This window comes from Erpetoichthys calabaricus, chromosome 8, assembly GCF_900747795.2.
Source record: "Erpetoichthys calabaricus chromosome 8, fErpCal1.3, whole genome shotgun sequence".
NCBI classification, from domain to species: Eukaryota; Metazoa; Chordata; class Cladistia; order Polypteriformes; family Polypteridae; genus Erpetoichthys; species Erpetoichthys calabaricus.
In genome coordinates this window covers 82,295,082-82,313,949 of record NC_041401.2, presented here as the reverse complement: position 1 = coordinate 82,313,949, position 18,868 = coordinate 82,295,082, and the positions used below count along the sequence as shown (strand labels likewise).

Here is an 18,868-nt window from a genome sequence, read left to right as displayed (position 1 = left end):
GGTGATTGTCTGTCTATCTATCCATCTTGAGCTGAATATACTGTAGTAAATCTATTGAACATATTAAATGTCCTAAATAATCTGAGTTAGACTGATCAAAAATATAGACATAGTTTGCTTATTCATTTTGGACATCATTAATTGAAGTTTGACTACAAATATATCTTCTTGCAGTAAACATTTCTAAGTGATTAGACAGCATTTTGCATGTTTTCATAGTTAAATACATCAAGCAAACTTTTGGGTTATTTTCCTTTGCTTAGGACCTGAGAGTCATTTCATGCTGTCACGAATTCCATAAGGAGTGTGTGGACCCATGGCTGCTACAACAACGTACATGTCCACTTTGCATGTACAATATTATGGGTAAGAGGCTTCTTTGTACGGGTAATGAGGCTCTTAAAATATAATAATCATGGTTTAAGATGTAATTAATTGAGGGTTAGCAACTACTATATATTGTTTAGATTATTTTTTTATTAAATAATTTTATTTAACATTATTGTAGTAATTGAATCTTATTTTTTGAGCCGGAGTTAAATGAATGAATCAAGTGAGACATCTAGTTGTTAGGGAGGGAACTACATTCAGCAGGAACTGCTCCTGATGATCTTTACACTACACAATATACCAGATAAATCTTTTTTTCTGTTTTTGTTTAAAATCAGAAATATGCGTAACAGTTTAGCATTACCTTCTGCTAAAACCAGAAATACAGTATAGCTTTTGACTGACATTTAGGCCAAAATCACATTTGTACAAAGAGTCAAGACCCCATTCATGCAGGAGATCCTGCATTTGAAGTTCAAGTTCAGAATCACACTGCCAGTTTGTTGGATTTTCTCAACTTCAAAAAAAATGCTGTGCGCACACTCTTTTACATATGTCATCTACAAAACCTCGTCTGATAAGGCTCATCACATTTTGAGGACATGATCCAGTTATAATTCCTCCATAGTGTTAGAGTTCATTTATATTTAAAAATTGCCTTCACTACTCATAATGAGCCATAGTAATGTTATGCACTTTGATTTCTAAAATAAAATTGCACACTGTAGCAGTTATGGTGAAGTAGTATGCTGGTGGGGTTTATTTTACTGTTGTGTGTGTTGCCAGCATAGATAGCACAGTATACTGTATTGTGCATTCACACATGCACCCATTAGGTTCATTTATACTTTAAAGCATGGCACTACAGTCAATATGTTTTATAATTTGTAAGTGAGATTAGTTTAAGATAATTTAGATATTTGTAATTTAAGTACTAGAGCAGATGTATTTTGAGAAAATATTATGCAGAAAGCTCCATATAAACATGCCTTGTACCAAGATGTGAACCCAGAGCTCTGGAGATCAGAGGCAGTGGTGCTAACCACCATGCTGACCTATATTTATTATATTTCATTGAATTCTTTTGAGATTTTGTTAATTTGCCCTATAAAATATTTCTTGAATTGACCTGATAAACTGGTGGTGAAATTAAAAAAGGCAGATACGCAATTGTTAGAATTTGTATAAACTAAGCAAATAATACAGCCTCTTAACTGCTAATTCAATAAATGTTTGTTAGAGGCTTAGATATTTTATTAAAAAATTACATTTTAATAACTCATCTTGTTATGCTTGTATCTTGGGTAGTCAGTAAGTTATTATTTCATTTATAGACATGGGCAAAAGATTTGAACTAGAGCTAGAGGTGTTGTGGAAGTTACTTAGGAGAATGGTTTGTCTATTTGAAGATAGCACCGTTTAGTGAATTTTGAAGCATCCCTTCAGCTCTGATTAGAATGCACACTATTTCTTTCATTTTTAAATACCTAACTAGAAAGAGTGGTAGAAGAATGAAGAAATTTATATTTTCAATGAATATTTTTTAAATACAAATAGGTAATATTGTTTGCCTCAATGGGTAAATTTAGCTTAATAAATACTAGGGGGCTTCACCCCCTGCTTGCTTTGCTCGCCAACTCCTCCAATACTCCATCGAAGCACTACGCGCCATTGTGAAGTCAAGGAGACACATCTGCTCCTCCAAAACCCCTCTTAAATGGTGATATAATGGGAAACAAATACAGTAATCCCTCCTCCATCGCGGGGGTTGCGTTCCAGAGCCATCCGCGAAGTAGAAACCATATGTTTATATGATTATTTTTATATTGTCATGCTTGGGTCACAGATTTGCGCAGAAACACAGGAGGTTGTAGAGAGACAGGAACGTTATTCAAACACTGCAAACAAACATTTGTCTCTTTTTCAAAAGTTTAAACTGTGCTCCATGACAAGACAGAGATGACAGTTCCATCTCACAATTAAAAGAATGCAACCATATCTTCCTCTTCAAAGGAGTGCGCATCAGGAGCAGATAATGTCAGAGAGATAGAGAAAAGCAAACAAATCAATAGGGCTGTTTGGCTTTTAAGTATGCGAAGCACCGCGGCACAAAGCTGTTGAAGGCGGCAGCTCACACCCCCTCCGTCAGGAGCAGAGAGAGAGATAGAGAGACAGAGAAAAACAAACAAGCAAAAATCAAAACGTGCCCTTCGAGCTTTTAAGTATGCGAAGCACCGTGCAGCATGTCGGTTCAGGAAGCAGCTGCACAGAAGGTAGCAACGTGAAGATAATCTTTCAGCATTTTTAGACGAGCGTCCGTATCGTCTAGGTGTGCGAACAGCCCCCCTGCTCAATCCCCCTACGTCAGGATCAGAGAAAGTCAGCGCAAGAGAGAGAGAGAGAAAAGTAAGTTGGGTAGCTTCTCAGCCATCTGCCAATAGCGTCCCTTGTATGAAATCAACTGGGCAAACCAACTGAGGAAGCATGTACAGTGGAACCTCTAGATACGAGTTTAATTCGTTCCAGCACTGAGCTTGTATAGCGAATTTCTCGTATCTAGAACAAACTTCCCCATTGAAAATAATGGAAATCCAGTTAATCCGTTCCGCACCCCAAATATATTAACATAAAAATCAATTTTCCTAACAAATAACACTGATAAATTATATATACTGTAGTCTACCTTTAATAAATAACACTGGTAAATAATATAACTGATTATTAAAAGAATCAAAACAGGTGTCCAAAGTGCAGTAGAGCATTCAATAAATGTTTAAATAAATAATCCTTAAAACAGTTGTGAAGTGGAGGTTTAAAATACACAAGAATAACAATCCTTTAACACGAGGTTAAAACGTCAAAAGGATGCAGTCTTTAAAAAACAGACGACAATCCCCGGTGCTTCTTCTCTGTTAGCGTCTCACCTGCGGGCTCTGCATCAGGCGAGACACTCTTAATGCAGCTGACCTTCTCTACACCGTCCTGCTTCAGTTGTTTGGCTCACCTGTTCAGCTCACTGTTCAGCTACACGCGAGCCTGCTCTCCCGCCCGCCCGCCGTCCTGCCTGCGTGCGCGCTCTCTCTCTCTCTTTCTCTTTTCTTTTACTTCTTCTCCCCCTTAACCGGCTCGCGCTTCTCTATATATGCGGGGAGGACATGGCAGCTGCAGCCCATCAGCCACAGGAACAATCATGGATGTGGGCAGTTTCCCACCTGTGCACTTAAGTGAGAAACGCAGACACCGCAGATCGCGGCTCGCAACTGCTACCACGCCCCCTCGCTAAGCTGAGAGCTATACCCACAGCCTGGCTCGTGGCTCGTTACGTGAGCCAATGCTCGCATTTAGATCAGAAATTTTCGCTCATACTTTCCTCGTATTTTGAATTTCTCGTATACAGAGGTGATCGTATCTCGAGGTTCCACTGTACCAGAAATTAAAAGACCCATTGTCCGCAGAAATCCACGAACCAGCAAAAAATCTGCGATATATATTTAAATATGCTTACATATAAAATCCGCAATGGAGTGAAGCCGCGAAAGGCAGAGCGCGATATAGCAAGGGATTACTGTATTTTTTTTTTTTTTTACCACCTCTTTACTCGATAAGCTGTTGGCTTGCTGCTGCTGCCGTGCTGCGTGATCTGCATCTCGTGCTGCGCTTCGAATGTTTGAAAGCCTGTACAGCAGCTCTCCTTTTGTCTCACTGCCTTGTCTCTCTTCTCCCCCAGACATCCTCAAACACTATCCAGTCTCTCTTCGCTGTTCCGTTATTTCACCGAGTAATATTTTCTGTTTGTTTGCGCTAATGCAATCTTTACTATCATTTTTTTTGAGACTTTCGAATTTTCCTACTTCCATTATCTCTAACCTGTTCTGCATGTGTATCATGCCAACGTTTTTGAATGCTTTATGACGTTATACTTTATCTTTTTCCGGCCCCCAGCATGGTTAAATCTCTTGGCACAAAGTCTAGTCTCATGGAATGGGCTGATTATTACTTTCCTTATTTTCAGAATTTGCACACAGATTATTTTTGTTCTTTTTTGCTTTCTTTTTTGCTTTTCTCTCCAACGCTTTTGGGTCTCTTTTCGACGCGCTGCTCTTTCTTCTTCGCTTTGTCGTTGTCATCTAGAATGCATAAAATTTTTAAGAGCTAAGAGCACAGGAAGCATGTCTGCCAAAAGCATTCCAACAACTGAGAGGTTAGATGACCGTTGTTTTGTTTGAAAATGGTTGTAAGTATGACGTGACTTGACCGTCTCCTGGGACGTGAAAGTGTCTCTCTGTCTGTCTTCAAAAGATTCACGTCTCGTCGCAGGACAAAAAGCCTCGTCTCGTCCCAAGATTTTTTTTTATAATAGACATAAATAAATATTATAATAAACAACAACAACCCCCCTAAAATGCACATCAGAATGACTAGAAAAAAAAACTTCTGACTTGGCAGTCCCAGTCCCAGTGAAGCATTATGCAGATATATTGCTGTTAGTATTAAGGAGCCTCCCTAGCATTTCTTGACACACATTTGCAGAATGGTTTGTTGGCTGAAAGTCCCTCAGTGTTGGTGTGTCAGAAAGAGGATGTGCAGAATTGTTCAAAATGTCACACTTTTTTTATTCTCTCCTCCTCTACTACTTCCATTGGTGTATGAATGAAAATTGTCTATTAGTCCTACCACATTTGAATCCAAATACGAAAAATATTTGAGAAAATATTTCAGATCTCTCCAATTCATATAACATATTTAGTGTTCAATTTGATTTAGATGTATTTGCTGATTACTTTTGTATGAAACCTGTTTGTATTTTTGGTTCTCTTGTTATCAAGAAAAAGAAAGCAGCATTTTCCTTTTTCAAGTGTGGATTACTGTACTGAGCTGTACTACGGCGTTGGCAGCTCCATACATGCAAAACTATATTGTCTTAGTGTGCACTTCACATGGAGAATCTATTGATGCTGTTACTCACAAATGGTCGGTGGAAACTTAAAACAGAAAAAAACCCAAGTGACATAATTTGTGATTGGTCAAATGTAGGAGGGACTGGGCCTTTCAAGTGATATTTTAATGATGGCTCAATAATGTTGCACTCATATATACAGTATGCAGACTTCATCACATTTTGAAGTTTACATCTTCATTTCTCTGTGTGCTGCCAAGATCAGATTGCCTAGTGGTACAGTGGAACCTCGAGATACGATCACCTCTGTATACGAGAAATTCAAAATACGAGGAAAGTATGAGTGAAAAATTCAGATCTAAATGCGAACATTGGCTCGCGTAACGAGCCACGAGCCAGGCTGTGGGTATAGCTCGCGGCTTAGCGAGGGGGCGTGGTAGCAGTTGCGAGCCGCGATCTGCGGTGTCTGCGTTTCTCACTTAAGTGCACAGGTGGGAAACTGCCCACATCCATGATTGTTCCTGTGGCTGATGGGCTGCAGCTGCCATGTCCTCCCCGCATATATAGAGAAGCGCGAGCCGGTTAAGGGGGAGAAGAAGTAAAAGGAGAGAGAGAGAGAGAGAGAGAGAAGGCAGGAAGTCGGTGCGGGAGAGCGAGCGAGCGAGTGCAGGCTCGCGTGTAGCTGAACAGGCGAGCCAAACAGCTGAAGCAGGACGGTGTAGAGAAGGTCAGCTGCATTAAGAGTGTCTCGCCTGTTGCAGAGCCCGCAGGTGAGACGCTAACAGAGAAGAAGCACCGGGGATTGTCATCTGTTTTTTAAAGACTGCATCCTTTTGACGTTTTAACCTCGTGTTAAAGGATTGTTATTCTTGTGTATTTTAAACCTTCACTTCACAACTGTTTTAAGGATTATTTATTTAAAGATTTATTGAATGCTCTACTGCACTTTGGACACCTGTTTTGATTCTTTTAATAATCAGTTATTATTTACCAGTGTTATTTATTAAAGGTAGACTACAGTATATATAATTTATCAGTGTTATTTGTTAGGAAAATTGATTTTTATGTTAATATATTTGGGGTGCGGAACGGATTAACTGGATTTCCATTATTTTCAATGGAGAAGTTTGTTCTAGATACGAGAAATTCGCTATACAAGCTCAGTGCTGGAACGAATTAAACTCGTATCTAGAGGTTCCACTGTATTTCTGTTCTCTTTTTTTAGTTTAAACTGAGGCACTGATTTTTTCCTTGTGTATAAGAGTCCAATCTTTTTTAAATAGTATTTACTGGTAATTTGTGTCCAAGATCTGTTATGTATATCACTGCATTTGACATGTACACAAACATCTAGTAGACATAAATAGTGACCATGTCTTAGAGGTAGACACAGGCCAGTCGAAGTCCCCTCTGGTGTAAATTGTTTTGCATGTACCTCATTGTTATGGTGTATTGTGAACTAAGTTAAGTTTAAAATTTCATCCACATAAATGCATTAGGGTATGTAAGTATTGTTATGGAAACCTTGTTTTGTTTTCAAAGACATATTAAAGTTCCTCCAGTATAAATAAATTTTAAATTACAGTGATACCTTGAGATACGAGTTTAATTCGTTCCGTGACCGAGCTCATAAGTCAAAATGCTTGTATCTCAAATTAATTTTCCCCATTGAAATTAATTGAAATGAGATTAATTCGTGCCAGCCCCCAAAAAAACCACCCCAATTTTTTGTTAAAGGTTTTCAACATAAGAAAAATGTATTTATAATGAACAAATATTGTATACAAACAAAATAAAACCTAATACATAAAAGAGAATCTAAAGAAATAAACAGACGTTGGCAAAGCAGATTAGCGTATTGTAATGTTTTTTTTCTTTCACTTCACTTTTGCTTAACTTAATTTTCTTCTTCACTAGTTTTTTTCTTTTTTGCCACGCTTTCATCACTTTCATTCGCAGGGCGTTTCAATAGAAACCTGTCTAAGGATCTTTGTTTAGTCCTCCCCTTTAGAATGTTTCTGAAATGAGTTAGGCAAGTGTCATTAAATAGCGCCACTGTATGATCAGTTGTAATTTTTTCAGGGTGTTTCTTTTCTTTAAAATTCGAAACTTTTTCCCACATTGCAAACACTTCCTTTACCTCACTTTAAGAGATAACCTCCTCCGGGATACCGATCTCCTGCAGAACCTCCATATGTTGCTGCGTATGTAGTTCCGTCAAGTCCTCTGTCGTCAGTTCCTCGGAATGTGCGGGGACAAGCTCTTTGATTGCTCGTATTTCGAATTTTGGCTCGTAACTCAACACAAAAAATCGACCTAGTAATGGCTCGTATCTCAAAAAACTCATATGTTGGGGCACTCGTATCTCAAGGTATCACTGTATTACCAAATGCAGAGCCTTTTGTGTTAAATGGAGATTTGTGTTAATGCCTCTTTTCACTCCTTTTCTTAATTGTCTTTTATAGAAGCTGAGTCACCTCCTGTCCCTATGGTTGATGGGATGCAGGCAAGCCGTAGCCAGAGGATTCTGTTTTTCCAGCAATATCCCAGTCATGCTCGATTACACCAACATTCAACTGCCATTCCCATGCAACCCTATCCCAGAGCTCCAACAGGACCAGGTGCTCAAGCAGTCCACTACTACGTTACTCCTCCTATGGAGCCCAATGCTGTAAGGTGCATGTCTAGTCGGCCTACCCGAGCACCACTTCAGCGGTGTCCGTATCAGCCCATAGAAAGTCTGCAGCCTAGGCAGCACAGAACTGTATACCTGAGGCCCCCATCACATTTGGAGCAGTATTACCAGCATAGACCTTGCTTTGGCCAGAACAGATCTGCTTATCTAGCTCCACGAAGCACTTTCAAACCCCGAAACAACAGCATTCCTGCAAGAAGTGGAGGACACAGTCGACAAGATGATGGAAGCTGTTCAGGGGGTAGCTACCGAACAGAGAGAAGTGGCTACTTGGCCGATGGACCCGGAAGTGATTCTAGCTCGGGGCCTTGCCACGGCTCATCAAGTGATTCTGTTCTTAACTGCACAGATATCAGTCTCCAGGGTGTCTATGGGAGCTGGTCAACATTTCGTAGCTCTTTGAGCAGTGATTATGATCCAAATGTTTTCTGTGGACAAGGACAATCAGATAGGGAAACAGGGGGAGGTGGAGATGGTGGCGGTGGTGGAATTGAGCAAGGAGCAAGACCAAGATCCTTGGATTCCATAGTTAACTGGACAGGCCTTTGCCCTGAGGAACAAGTATTCAGTCACGTTCATTACCACAGGCATCGGCACCATCACTATGGGCAGGGATGTCAAAAGAGCCACCTTGGTCATGGACCAGCAAGGAACTCTGATGGAGAGTTGTGTGCTGCAATGACTTCTGCTGACTGTTGGCAATCCAGGCCTCTTGAAGCTCACCACTGCCCACCAGCAAATAGCTCTCCTATTCAGTGCCCTGCACCATCTTTGGTGCAGTGTCCAGCAGCAGCAGCCAACCAGTTGGAATCTTCAGTACAAAGACTTGAACAAGGCAACAGACCGACAGTAGAAAGCTGTCAAGGTACTAGCACGTCCTTGTCAAACAGCTATGGTGTCAATAGTAGACACCATTGGAGAAAACAGAGAATCGATCCAGAAAAATCTATGCATTTCCACGAAGGTGCAGATGTGCATGAAGACTGTAGCATCCACATTCACTATGGCCATGACTCTGGCTATTGCTGTTCTGCAGACATTCAGCCAGTGGCACCGGTACCACTGGTATTGGACTCTACTGCAGGACCCCATTTTACGTGGCAGCAGCAACCACAGCCTTTGTCAGAGTCTGCAGCGTCGGGTAACCAGCAAAGAGAACTCAGAAATGGAGGATCAGAAGGCCAGGCACCCACAGAGAATTATTTGTTGAATCAAATCTAATCATTTGATCAGGGTAGGTTTCCAACATATCACATAAATAATCTTAAAGTATTTGTTCTTGTCTAAATCTATGACCATTACAAATTGACAAATTGATTTCACGGTAATGTTCTGCTCCGCAGGTTTCAGATTTTTAAGTTCTGGTATTTAATGCAGCTATGACTTTAATTTTGTTACAATATTGCGTAGTCTGTAGCCAAGCGTTGTGTGTCAGCATGCAAGCTTCTCATTGGTGTAACTTTGGTTCCAAGCCCTCCAAACATGGATGAACTTCACTCTTGCCAAGATAGAAGTTGATGCACATTTTCTTTCTCAAGTCTACAGTCTAAAGTCATTTGTAAGTTTATTTTAATTGATCAGATTCAAAACAGAGATGGTCATTTTTAAAAGAGATGAACATTTGCCCTTCTTTATGGTGAACCATACGTAGGGATTTGCTGGTTGGTGAGGTTCAGGTTTTGCACCTGCTGCTGTTTACTTTTTAAGCACAAGGGCATGCATGGGCATCCAAGATAGATTGGCACACTGCCCATGTTAGTATCTTGTGCCCAAGATGATTCCAGCTCCCCATGACTCTAAAATTAAATTAGTCAGGTTGCTTAAGTGGATGACTTGGGGAATACAGAGAGGAATAATGTGGAATGCAGAGGCATAATGTTAGGCACGTGTGTATTTGCTCTCCATGATGTGATGTCTACGCTTTTGAACTGAGTAGATTTATTGAAGCTTTGCTTTCATTTTGTCAATGAGGTTTTACTAAAAATGGAAATCAGTAATTACTGCATATCTTATTGTTTCTGGAAATAGCATTTTACAAAACTTTCCCATTTTGCTTAAAACTTTGACTGTGCATAATATGAGGGGAAACTAGTAGGTGAAATGCTCAAAGTACAGAGGCCTGCATTAAGGAGTGGCATGGGCCAAACACAAGACGTGGTAGTAGTGGTGTACTGAGCGCCAGACAAGTCCGTAAAGGCCGTGCTTCTGAGTAGCATCCACATTTAGGCGGCTCTTCAGGAATCACAAGAGAGCGGAGTCTATGGACGATTCCACCCAATATGTACATGCAGGTCACAAGAAAGACAGCATGCTGACTTTGTTATCCTACACTTCAAATATTTTTTGTCAAGTAAAAGTTCTTTGATTTTCTATCTTTTTTGGCTACATACCAAGTCTGGGCCTTAGTCTGGTGGAGGATAGTTTTGAAGGTGGTAGTAGAATTTTGATCAAACTCATTGCTACTTGATAAAATATTGGAGCAATCAATGAGGTGAAGATCTGAACTGAACCTTAAATCACATTGGTGAATTGGTGAGTGCTAAGAGGCAACTCGCACATAATGGCTTGAAACTGAAGGGGCATTACACGTGTAACAATACCTGCTGCTGCGAGGATGGGCTCAGGCAGTCAGAACAGTTAAGATGAGCTAAAGGACTTCTCTCTGTTTTGGCTGACAAAGATGGTTGCTGTTTCCACTAAATGTTGAGACAAGGCCATGAATTGGACCTCATGCAACTAAATAAGCCCTCCCACATACACACACATAGTCAGTAGTTCATTTCCTCTTGGTGAGGAGTTTGTTCAAACTGGGGTAGTCCAAGGACTGCAGGTTCTTCTCACGTCCATAGTGATATTGAATTGATTCAATATAAGTGAACTGGGTGAGTCTGAGGGCACGCTGTCCAGAGATGTTGTCTGCCTGGTATCACAATGGATGCTGACATACAGCATATGACTTAGTTAGTACAGATGTCATTCTTGGAGCTGGGAAAGATCTGCTGTACATGGCTACAGGCTACTCGGTGTACATGTGCACAGCGTAAGAGCAAGTGTCATTTTAAAGAGATACTCCACCCAGAAGTGACGTTTGTTGATGTTACTTTCTCCACATAAATTGTACTGATGGTTAAGGAAAAATTTTAATGACATTTTTCATACAGAATGGAAAAAAAAATGTTATAATAGAAGCCAATAGTGACCAATGTTGTTAAACGGCAAACAATATGAAAAACTTCCATATAATCGTCATGTCGGTTATCCAGTTTTATGGCCAAAATGTGCAAAATGCATGCTTTTGTTTACCAAAATAATGTTACATGGTTACTTCTGCAGTAATCCGCTCACGTCATAAACAGGAAACTAAAGCCTCATGGGAGTTGAAGTTCTGCCTCTGCCCCTCGTTCGTTAGTCAGGAGTCCTGTCTTCAGTGTTCAGTCTAAATGTGCTTTTTTATGTTTAATATTTATGTGCCTATATGTAATATAAAAATGCAGCAAACAATTATATGTCATTCTCATGTACGTTATTTCATACACATCACATTTATTTGAGCATTGCCTGTTGTGTCTTTTTGGACAAAATGTTCTGATATTTTTCTTTTTTATTGCTAAGACATTCAGTGACACAGATATGAAATTTTTGCAAGGTAATCAGTTTAGATAATCAGCAGCTTTGGATCACCACGGCTGTGCCTGATGTGCTAGACTGGCTTTTGTCAAAGTTCATGGAGTGGACTTGTAACACCCATATAGCAGTGGGAGAGGAATAAACGAAATAAATCAAAGAGCCCCTTTGAAAGCAAGTTAAATAAATGGATGGCTGACAGTTTGAAGTAACATAGCGTTAATGTAATATGGACTCAAAAAAGAAAAACGCTTATTGTTCCTCGGTTCTTTTGTTCTGTGCTAATGTTTTGAACTTCTTTGTTCACAGGATCAGAAGAAAACAACAGAGCCTGAGGAATTGTGCTTCTCTGAGATACCATGACTAAAGTGTAAAACAAATAAAGCCTTTTACGGTGGACTTAGGTTCAAATTTATTGTCTGTGCTTGTAATGTGACCCATGGGTCTCTAAACTCCCAGGACCAAGGTGAAGTTCTGTCAAATTCGAGGCTGCGTGTTCTGGTCTTCACACCGTATCTCACAGATGTACCCCTCACGTGCCTGGGTTAGCAGAGTTTCATTCCAGACAGTGAAGTTCACGTTAGTCACTGCTAGATGGCCGATTTCCAGCTGAGGACCATCACTTTAAACATCTCAAGGGTGAAGGACCAGCAGTGTGGCTCCAGACAGGAAAACTTGTACCTCACACTACACAACGCAAACCATTTGAGGGGCACCTCCAAAGCTCTGAAAGGCCGGAATGGAGTAAAACCTGCAATTTTTCAGATTAGATTAATTTTTGAAAACACTGATTAGTTACAGCGTAACATGGCAATTTCAGTTCCATCTAGTGGTGGTCTTCCTTATGCGAGGGCTGACGCTTGATGTCTTCATTTCTGCGCACTTATGTTGTTTATTCACCGAGAGTGCTACGTTATATTCTTCTCATTTCCATCATCCTAATATTATTAGTGTACAGGCCACTTCAGTGATGAAGTAATACACCGTAACTTTACTCAAAGCTAATTCCTGCACACCCTGCAGTTGTGATGTTTGACGCTGAGGAACGTGTTGAATGTCCCGTGACACATTATGCTGCCCGTGAGCCTGCGTCGGCTTTAGAGAGTCGGGTAAAGGAGCAGTGATGCCTGCTGATGATCCGAATGAATCTCTTTTATAGAAGACATTGTAGTTCTGTCTTGTGCAACTCCTGGATGCAGATTGCATTTCCTTGGATTTAAATGCTTCTGCAAAATTGTCTGAAATTCACAGATCTTAAAAACATCTGGAATGTATTAGAATAAAACGAGAAGCTCGACACTTGTTGAGCAATGAAATACTGAACTCACCAGTCCATGTTGGTCAAAAGTGCTTGTGGGCATACATGACTGGTATATTTGTTCAGTAAAAGTGTTGCAGCTTCATATGAGGATAATTTACATAAACCTGCATATAAAGGCATCCATACATGCAGTCGCCTTCATGTTCACTTTCAAATCCAGTTCTTCAAATGCAGTGCTGTTGGCAGTCACAGCCTAACTTGACTTTGTCTGATTGGTTTCGTTGTATTTTTAGAAGACTCGCCTTCACAAAGTGCCCCATTCGTTCAAATCTGACTCTTCTGATGCTCCATGTTCAGTGCATGTTCATGAGGAGCCTCAACTCATCCCCACAGCTTTGGACACAAGGCTGGGACCAACCGTGATTACATGTAGCTTGTGATGGTCCGGTGGTGTTAAAGGCTCGTTGGTCTTCAAGGTCTGCACAAAGCATGTAGCGCCACAGAGAGCTCTCTAGAAGGTTTGATCGTAGCACTTGTACACTCATCTGCTGACATGTTGCTGAGCCTTCACTGGCTGTCCTTCCTGTGACTGTCCACAGTAGCCCTTCACCCAGAAGCTTTATAAAGGGGGTGCCAGTCTTTTTCTTTTGTTTCCTACTAGTTAGTTTCTGCCATCATTGTCCACGGGCCTGTTTTCAGACTTCATTCCTTCCTGCAGTTATTCAGTGGGTGAGTAACTAAAAATGGAACCGCTGGCTTTTCTTTTGTGCTCCGTCTCTCGGAGGGCTTTGCTTTAGAAACGCCTTTTTAGGATTGCTGTGTAGCTTTTCTACAGCTGCTGTGATGTTGAAGAGAATTTCTAACCAGAAGATTGTTCTCCCTTAGTTGTACAAACTGCTTATGGTTTACGCTCCTCACTAGTCAGGTTATTTTTAGAAGTCATGGCACTCGAGCCCGTTGGTCAGAGGCATAACGTAACAGTTGAGAATGCCACTGATGTGTTCCTCATACGCAAATAAGGAGTGATGTCAGCATGCCCTGTGAGGGCACATCCAGACGCTTTGTGTAATGTGGGCTCTGGTCAGAAGGGCACAGACGGTGCCAGCCTAACTCCACATTGAGCTGTTTAGAAATGTGTAAGTGGCTGTGTGCTCGGCCCTCTGCCTGTGTCCTGCAGTACGCTGTACGGCCCCCTGTCCTCCCTCATTTTGCTCAGACGGTGCTGGGGGCTGCCAGTATCCTCTACTGCACTTTCCTGAAGCTCTCAGGTTAGAGTTGGAGTCCTGCTGGGGCGTTTTGATGGTCACCTGGGCCGCCACTTCACTTCACACCGGGAGGCTGCAGGGCCACCGCCATTCAGGGCTTGGATGGTATCCCCCACTTGGCGCTTTGTTCCGATTTGCCCCTTTAGTGGTCCTGAACATTTAGGACATGCGCAGATATTTTTTTTTTTTTTGCATTTTGTTTTTATTTTTATGACAAGTGAAATGTGCTAAAAGTGCGTTTTTGTATCTGAACATGATCTCTGCAGAAGCCTTGTTTTCTTCAAGGTTTTCTCAGTATATTTTTTTGGTACTTTGCATATAAAATATATTTTATAAATATATAACTGAACATTTCAATATGGTAATATGTCATTAATATATTTATTTACTAATATATTTATCCATATTTTTTGCCAGGTGTAAAAATGATGTTGTTCTATTGGAAAATGATCAGTACCATTGCATATAAAAGATGCCTGGCTTCATTCCAATTATACACAAATAAATTATTTTTAAATAAAATGTGTTTGCTGTCTCTCTTTGTTTTAAAGTTGTGCTTGTTAAAATGCTTTACAATTTTCAATATGTAATGGTGGAGCGAGTGGCGACCGTCGTGACCAATGCGTGCGAGCCATCGCTCTCTGTCTTTGAATGGTGTGATGGTGACGCCTGAGTGGGAGCGCCCATCTGCACCGGTCACTCTTTGTTCACTCTTCAGTTGGCCAGACAGGAGTGAGTGCGAGTGAGCTCTTCAATGGACTGCCATTCCATCTGGGGTCGAGTCCTGCCCAGAGAGCCACCAGCACCTCACAGCCCTGCAACTCACCGTTTATACGAGGAGGCTGGAAACAGCTGAGAGCTGTAAAGATGAGATGGAGGAGTTGATGGTAACAGGCCCAACAGTAGTCACTGTGTTTATAGGGGGCTTGTCACATAATATGACCGTGAGGTCTCTTCCTCAAAACAATACAATGCAAGAAATTGAGAATAAAAGCACAGGAGAGCACAAATCGAGGCGTTCCACTTCCAGTGCTCTGATTTCAGTCAGTTCAGGATATGAAATTGGGGGCACTCGGCTTGAGGTGCTCTTTGTGGGAGTCTGTGAATATGCCCCCCATGTCATCTTGGGTTTCTCCCCAGTCTGCTTTTCCTCCTACAACATAAAAACTTGTTGGGCGTGTTGGTGAGTTGCAGGGCGGACTTGCTTCCATCAGGGCTTAGTCCTGACCTGGCATGTGCTCTCTCATCATTTCCATGCGTTTTCAACGAGTTTTCTACTAAAAAATGCTTCACATTTAAAAGCGAGGGGTCACTGAGCCTACTCTTAACTTCATAAAAGTAAAGAAAGGACTCTTTTGCAAATTTAAACAAAAACTTTTATTTGTTGTGAATTTCAGGTTTCCAGTCTAAGCAATGTCTGAAATGCAGGTCTCGTTTTATCAAAGTTTGCACATTTGGACCCTCAAGAATTCTGGTTGTGATTTCCAGCTTACGTCTTCAAATTCTGAAACTCCAATAACATAGAAATTACTTGTCATGAAACATCGTTTGAGGTAACATTTTCCTCATGGAACGTTCATTAGACAGGTTTATAGGTCAATATTCTCCCTTGTACAGTGAAACTGTTAACTTGCATGTACCAGTCTACAGCAGTGAATGAGTTTATCGACCTTATCTTGAAATGCCTGCCTTCCTCCTCTGAAAGTCTCAGAGCATTATCACCATTGCAGGAGAGGAGTCCAAAATATGAATGTGTTCTGAGCTGCTTGGCTGCTGTGACAGTAAGACAGCAACAGATTACAAAGACGGCAGGGTTAAAATGCTGAAACAATAATTGCCTTATAGTCGCTTAAAATGGCAGGCTTACTGAGTTTGATGGAATAATTCAGAAGGACAATCAGAAGATACCGTGGTTCACAGAACCTAAAGCTTCAAAGCCATGGGATTACATGCTCATCTCAGGATCCAGATCTTAACATGTATATTTCACCATTTTAATTTGACTTGGCAGAAGCGGCAAGGGTGAGCATCCAGTTCATCAGCAGCAGAAAGTCTGGTGGCCTAACCTTTAACCTCCAACCACTGAACCTTCAGCGAATGTGGTTTTTTCACTGAAATTTGTCCTGGGAGAGGACAGGACTAAACAGCTGAAACAAGAGCTTAGAGATTCGAACCAAGCTAGAGACTGGTGCTGAAGATGAAGGTCTGTCCCCCAAGGCCACTGGAGCCCAGCTGCTAGTGGAGTTCCATTCCAGACCCGGGCAGTAGTTGAAGAGAAACTGCCTAGGGTAAGTAAAGAGTGATAGTGATCGAGGTCTGAGGATGAAATGTGAGGTTCAAGGATGATGACTTCACTGAAGACGTCCTCACGGTGCAAGTCAAAGGGTGGTGTCCAAAGGGAAAGAAAAGTTCTGTCCAAGCATTTGAAGACCTCAACAGAGCCACGTTTACAAGAGCTGGTATGTAAATAGCAGAAACAGGGAAGGTCCAAGCTCGAAGCCTGACCAGTGCAGGGAGAAATAGGCTGGTCTAGAGGGTGTGGATAAAGCTGACATTTTGGAGGAATCAAGATGGCAGTGATGAAGTGAGAAAAGACAGGTGCAGAAAATGGGGAGAGGTGGGCCCATAAACTGCCATATCACAGGAGCAAAAACAAAGACCACCAAGAGATTCTTCAAAGATTTCCTTCAGAAAAGTGGAGCCATCCAAATCATCAGAGATCAGTCATTGAAAGATCTTTGTTAGAACCCATGTGGATGTGAAGAGGGTGTCACCTGGCATTACAACCTTAGAACATCAATTACGCACCTACATTCCCTTCCAATTTACAGTTGTCAAAACTCCTAACACATTTGTCTTTAGGATTTGCAAAGAAAACCAGAGTACCTGGAGAAAAAAACCAGATAGACACAAGGTGAGTGGTCAGGCATGATACCTAGAACACTGCCAACCTCTTGACTAGCATGATGTCCACATCTTGAATTATCTGTGGAAATACAAGATTCACTTGCAGGCCAGCTGTCATCTAGGAAATGAGTATATGTGATAGCTCTGTCTTCCCAAAGCAGGTTGTTGTACACAAACTTTTGATCCCTGGTTCTTTGTCTGAATTTCTTGATGTGGGTGTTCTACCAAGATGGGTAACCCTCCCAAGTATTCCCATATAACTTTGGTCCCAGTGCTCTTGATTTGCACCACACCGTCTAGTGAACTATCCTGCCGACTACACTGTGATTTTCTTTTATTTCCCTGTTTTGTACAACTACACAATAAATTGTTAAATTCTTACAAGCAGAGGTGCAGAAAAATAGATAATTCACAAGGACACTTCATTTGATTGCTTTATTAAACTCATTTTGATTCACTCATTAGTCTTTATTTGCAAGTGTACCTGTTTCAAGTGGTTATATTACTATATTTCACACCAAGTGTTAATTTTTCTTTTGTCTTCAACATAAACATCAGATCATTGTGCTGTACTCTGTATACTGTATGTCATGGCAGTAACAACTGTGTAAACCTACTGGCATACATTAAGAAGGCTGTGCATTGGTCAGCTATGAGAGATGGCATGGTATCCTCCATTTAAAGGACATGCTGACCTGGCAGTTGTAATATGTATGGACACCAACTGGGAGGAAGTCTGAATATTGAACATTGTGACCAAAAAGAAAACCTGAAACAGCATAATGATTTCATCCAACGTGTGTGCGTATCCTGACTGAACCTGTCTACAGTGGAGAAGACAAACAAATTAAGATCCTGAGCTCCGTCAGCTGATATTTGAAAGTGGAAGGCTGTGGTGTGGTTCAAGCAATCTGCAGTAAAGCTTAAATACAAAGCACGGTGCTTCAAACGAAGACGTCTACGACAGAATGCTAATAGAAGGCCTTAGGCTGTTCATCTGAAGATAAAATCGTCAGGTTTCCCCTGCTGTCCTGGTCCTTCTCTATTGCCTCAAACAGAGCCTTGAAATTGCCAGCTCCAAATCCCTTGTGTGGGGGGGAAAAAAGAAAGGCATGTTAGAAATCAGCAGTCTGAGAATCTACGGACTGTGCGCTTCAGCACAGAACTGGCATTAGGTGGCTCTCCGTCGAGAGCTGAAGGGCCCTTTTGATTGAATCCACCATTGCTGCTGCTCACGGCACACATTGAATCATTCTGATATTTTATTAGTCGGGACCTTAAGATTGTTTTTAAATCCCACCATGTGTTAAACAACAGCAGACCAATCCGGTGTGAGTGGGCAACCCAGTTTGCATGTGCCATCATCACAGCAACGGCTGACTTGGACCTTCGGTTACCAAAAGTGACTTGTCTGCGTATTTTTAATTTCCATTACTTGGGGGTTGCTGCGTGTAGAACAGACACCTTTGTTGGTTCTGTAGAGCTTTTACTTGTTTCACTATTTCACTATAAATATCTGGGAGTGCAGCTGGATGATAAATTAGACTGGACTGCCAATACTGATGCGCTGTGCAAGAAAGGACAGAGCCGGTTATACTACCTTAGAAGGCTGGCGTCCTTCAACATCTGCAATAAGATGCTGCAGATGTTCTATCAGACGGTTGTGGCGAGCGCCATCTTCTACGCGGTGGTGTGCTAGGGAGGCAGCATTAAGAAGAGGGACGCCTCACGCCTGGACAAACTGGTGAGGAAGGCAGGCTCTATTGTTGGCATGGAGCTGGACAGTTTAACATCTGTGGCAGAGCGACGGGCGCTCAGCAGGCTCCTATCAATAATGGAGAATCCACTGCATCCACTAAATAGTATCATCTCCAGACAGAAGAGCAGCT

At 41.4% G+C, this 18,868-nt stretch overlaps 2 protein-coding genes across 4 annotated transcripts in view; one reads left to right on the top strand and one right to left on the bottom strand.

The window, feature by feature from the left end:
• The window catches only part of LOC114655771 (E3 ubiquitin-protein ligase RNF43), a 477,555-nt gene extending 462,963 nt beyond the window's left edge, over nt 1-14,592 (top strand). Inside the window, exons 7-10 of one of the 2 annotated variants that reach the window (XR_007935634.1) lie at nt 264-366; nt 7,693-9,156; nt 11,856-13,249; nt 13,296-14,592. Coding sequence is in view for 1 of the 2 variants with exons in the window: in XM_028806995.2 (XP_028662828.1) it covers nt 264-366; nt 7,693-9,143 (1,554 nt within the window). In the remaining variant the exon portion in view is untranslated. Of the gene's footprint in view, nt 1-263; nt 367-7,692; nt 9,157-11,855 lie in introns of both variants that reach the window. The other variant, XM_028806995.2, reaches the window with a different exon arrangement.
• Nucleotides 14,593-15,425: 833 nt separating this feature from the next.
• Nucleotides 15,426-18,868, bottom strand: part of hpda (4-hydroxyphenylpyruvate dioxygenase a) — a 40,025-nt gene continuing 36,582 nt past the window's right edge. The window contains exon 14 of one of the 2 annotated variants that reach the window (XM_028806993.2): nt 15,426-16,958. In XM_028806993.2, coding sequence (XP_028662826.1) covers nt 16,881-16,958 — 78 coding nt within the window. In that variant the 3' untranslated portion in view covers nt 15,426-16,880. Of the gene's footprint in view, nt 16,959-17,400; nt 18,065-18,868 lie in introns of those variants that run through there. The other variant, XM_028806992.2, reaches the window with a different exon arrangement.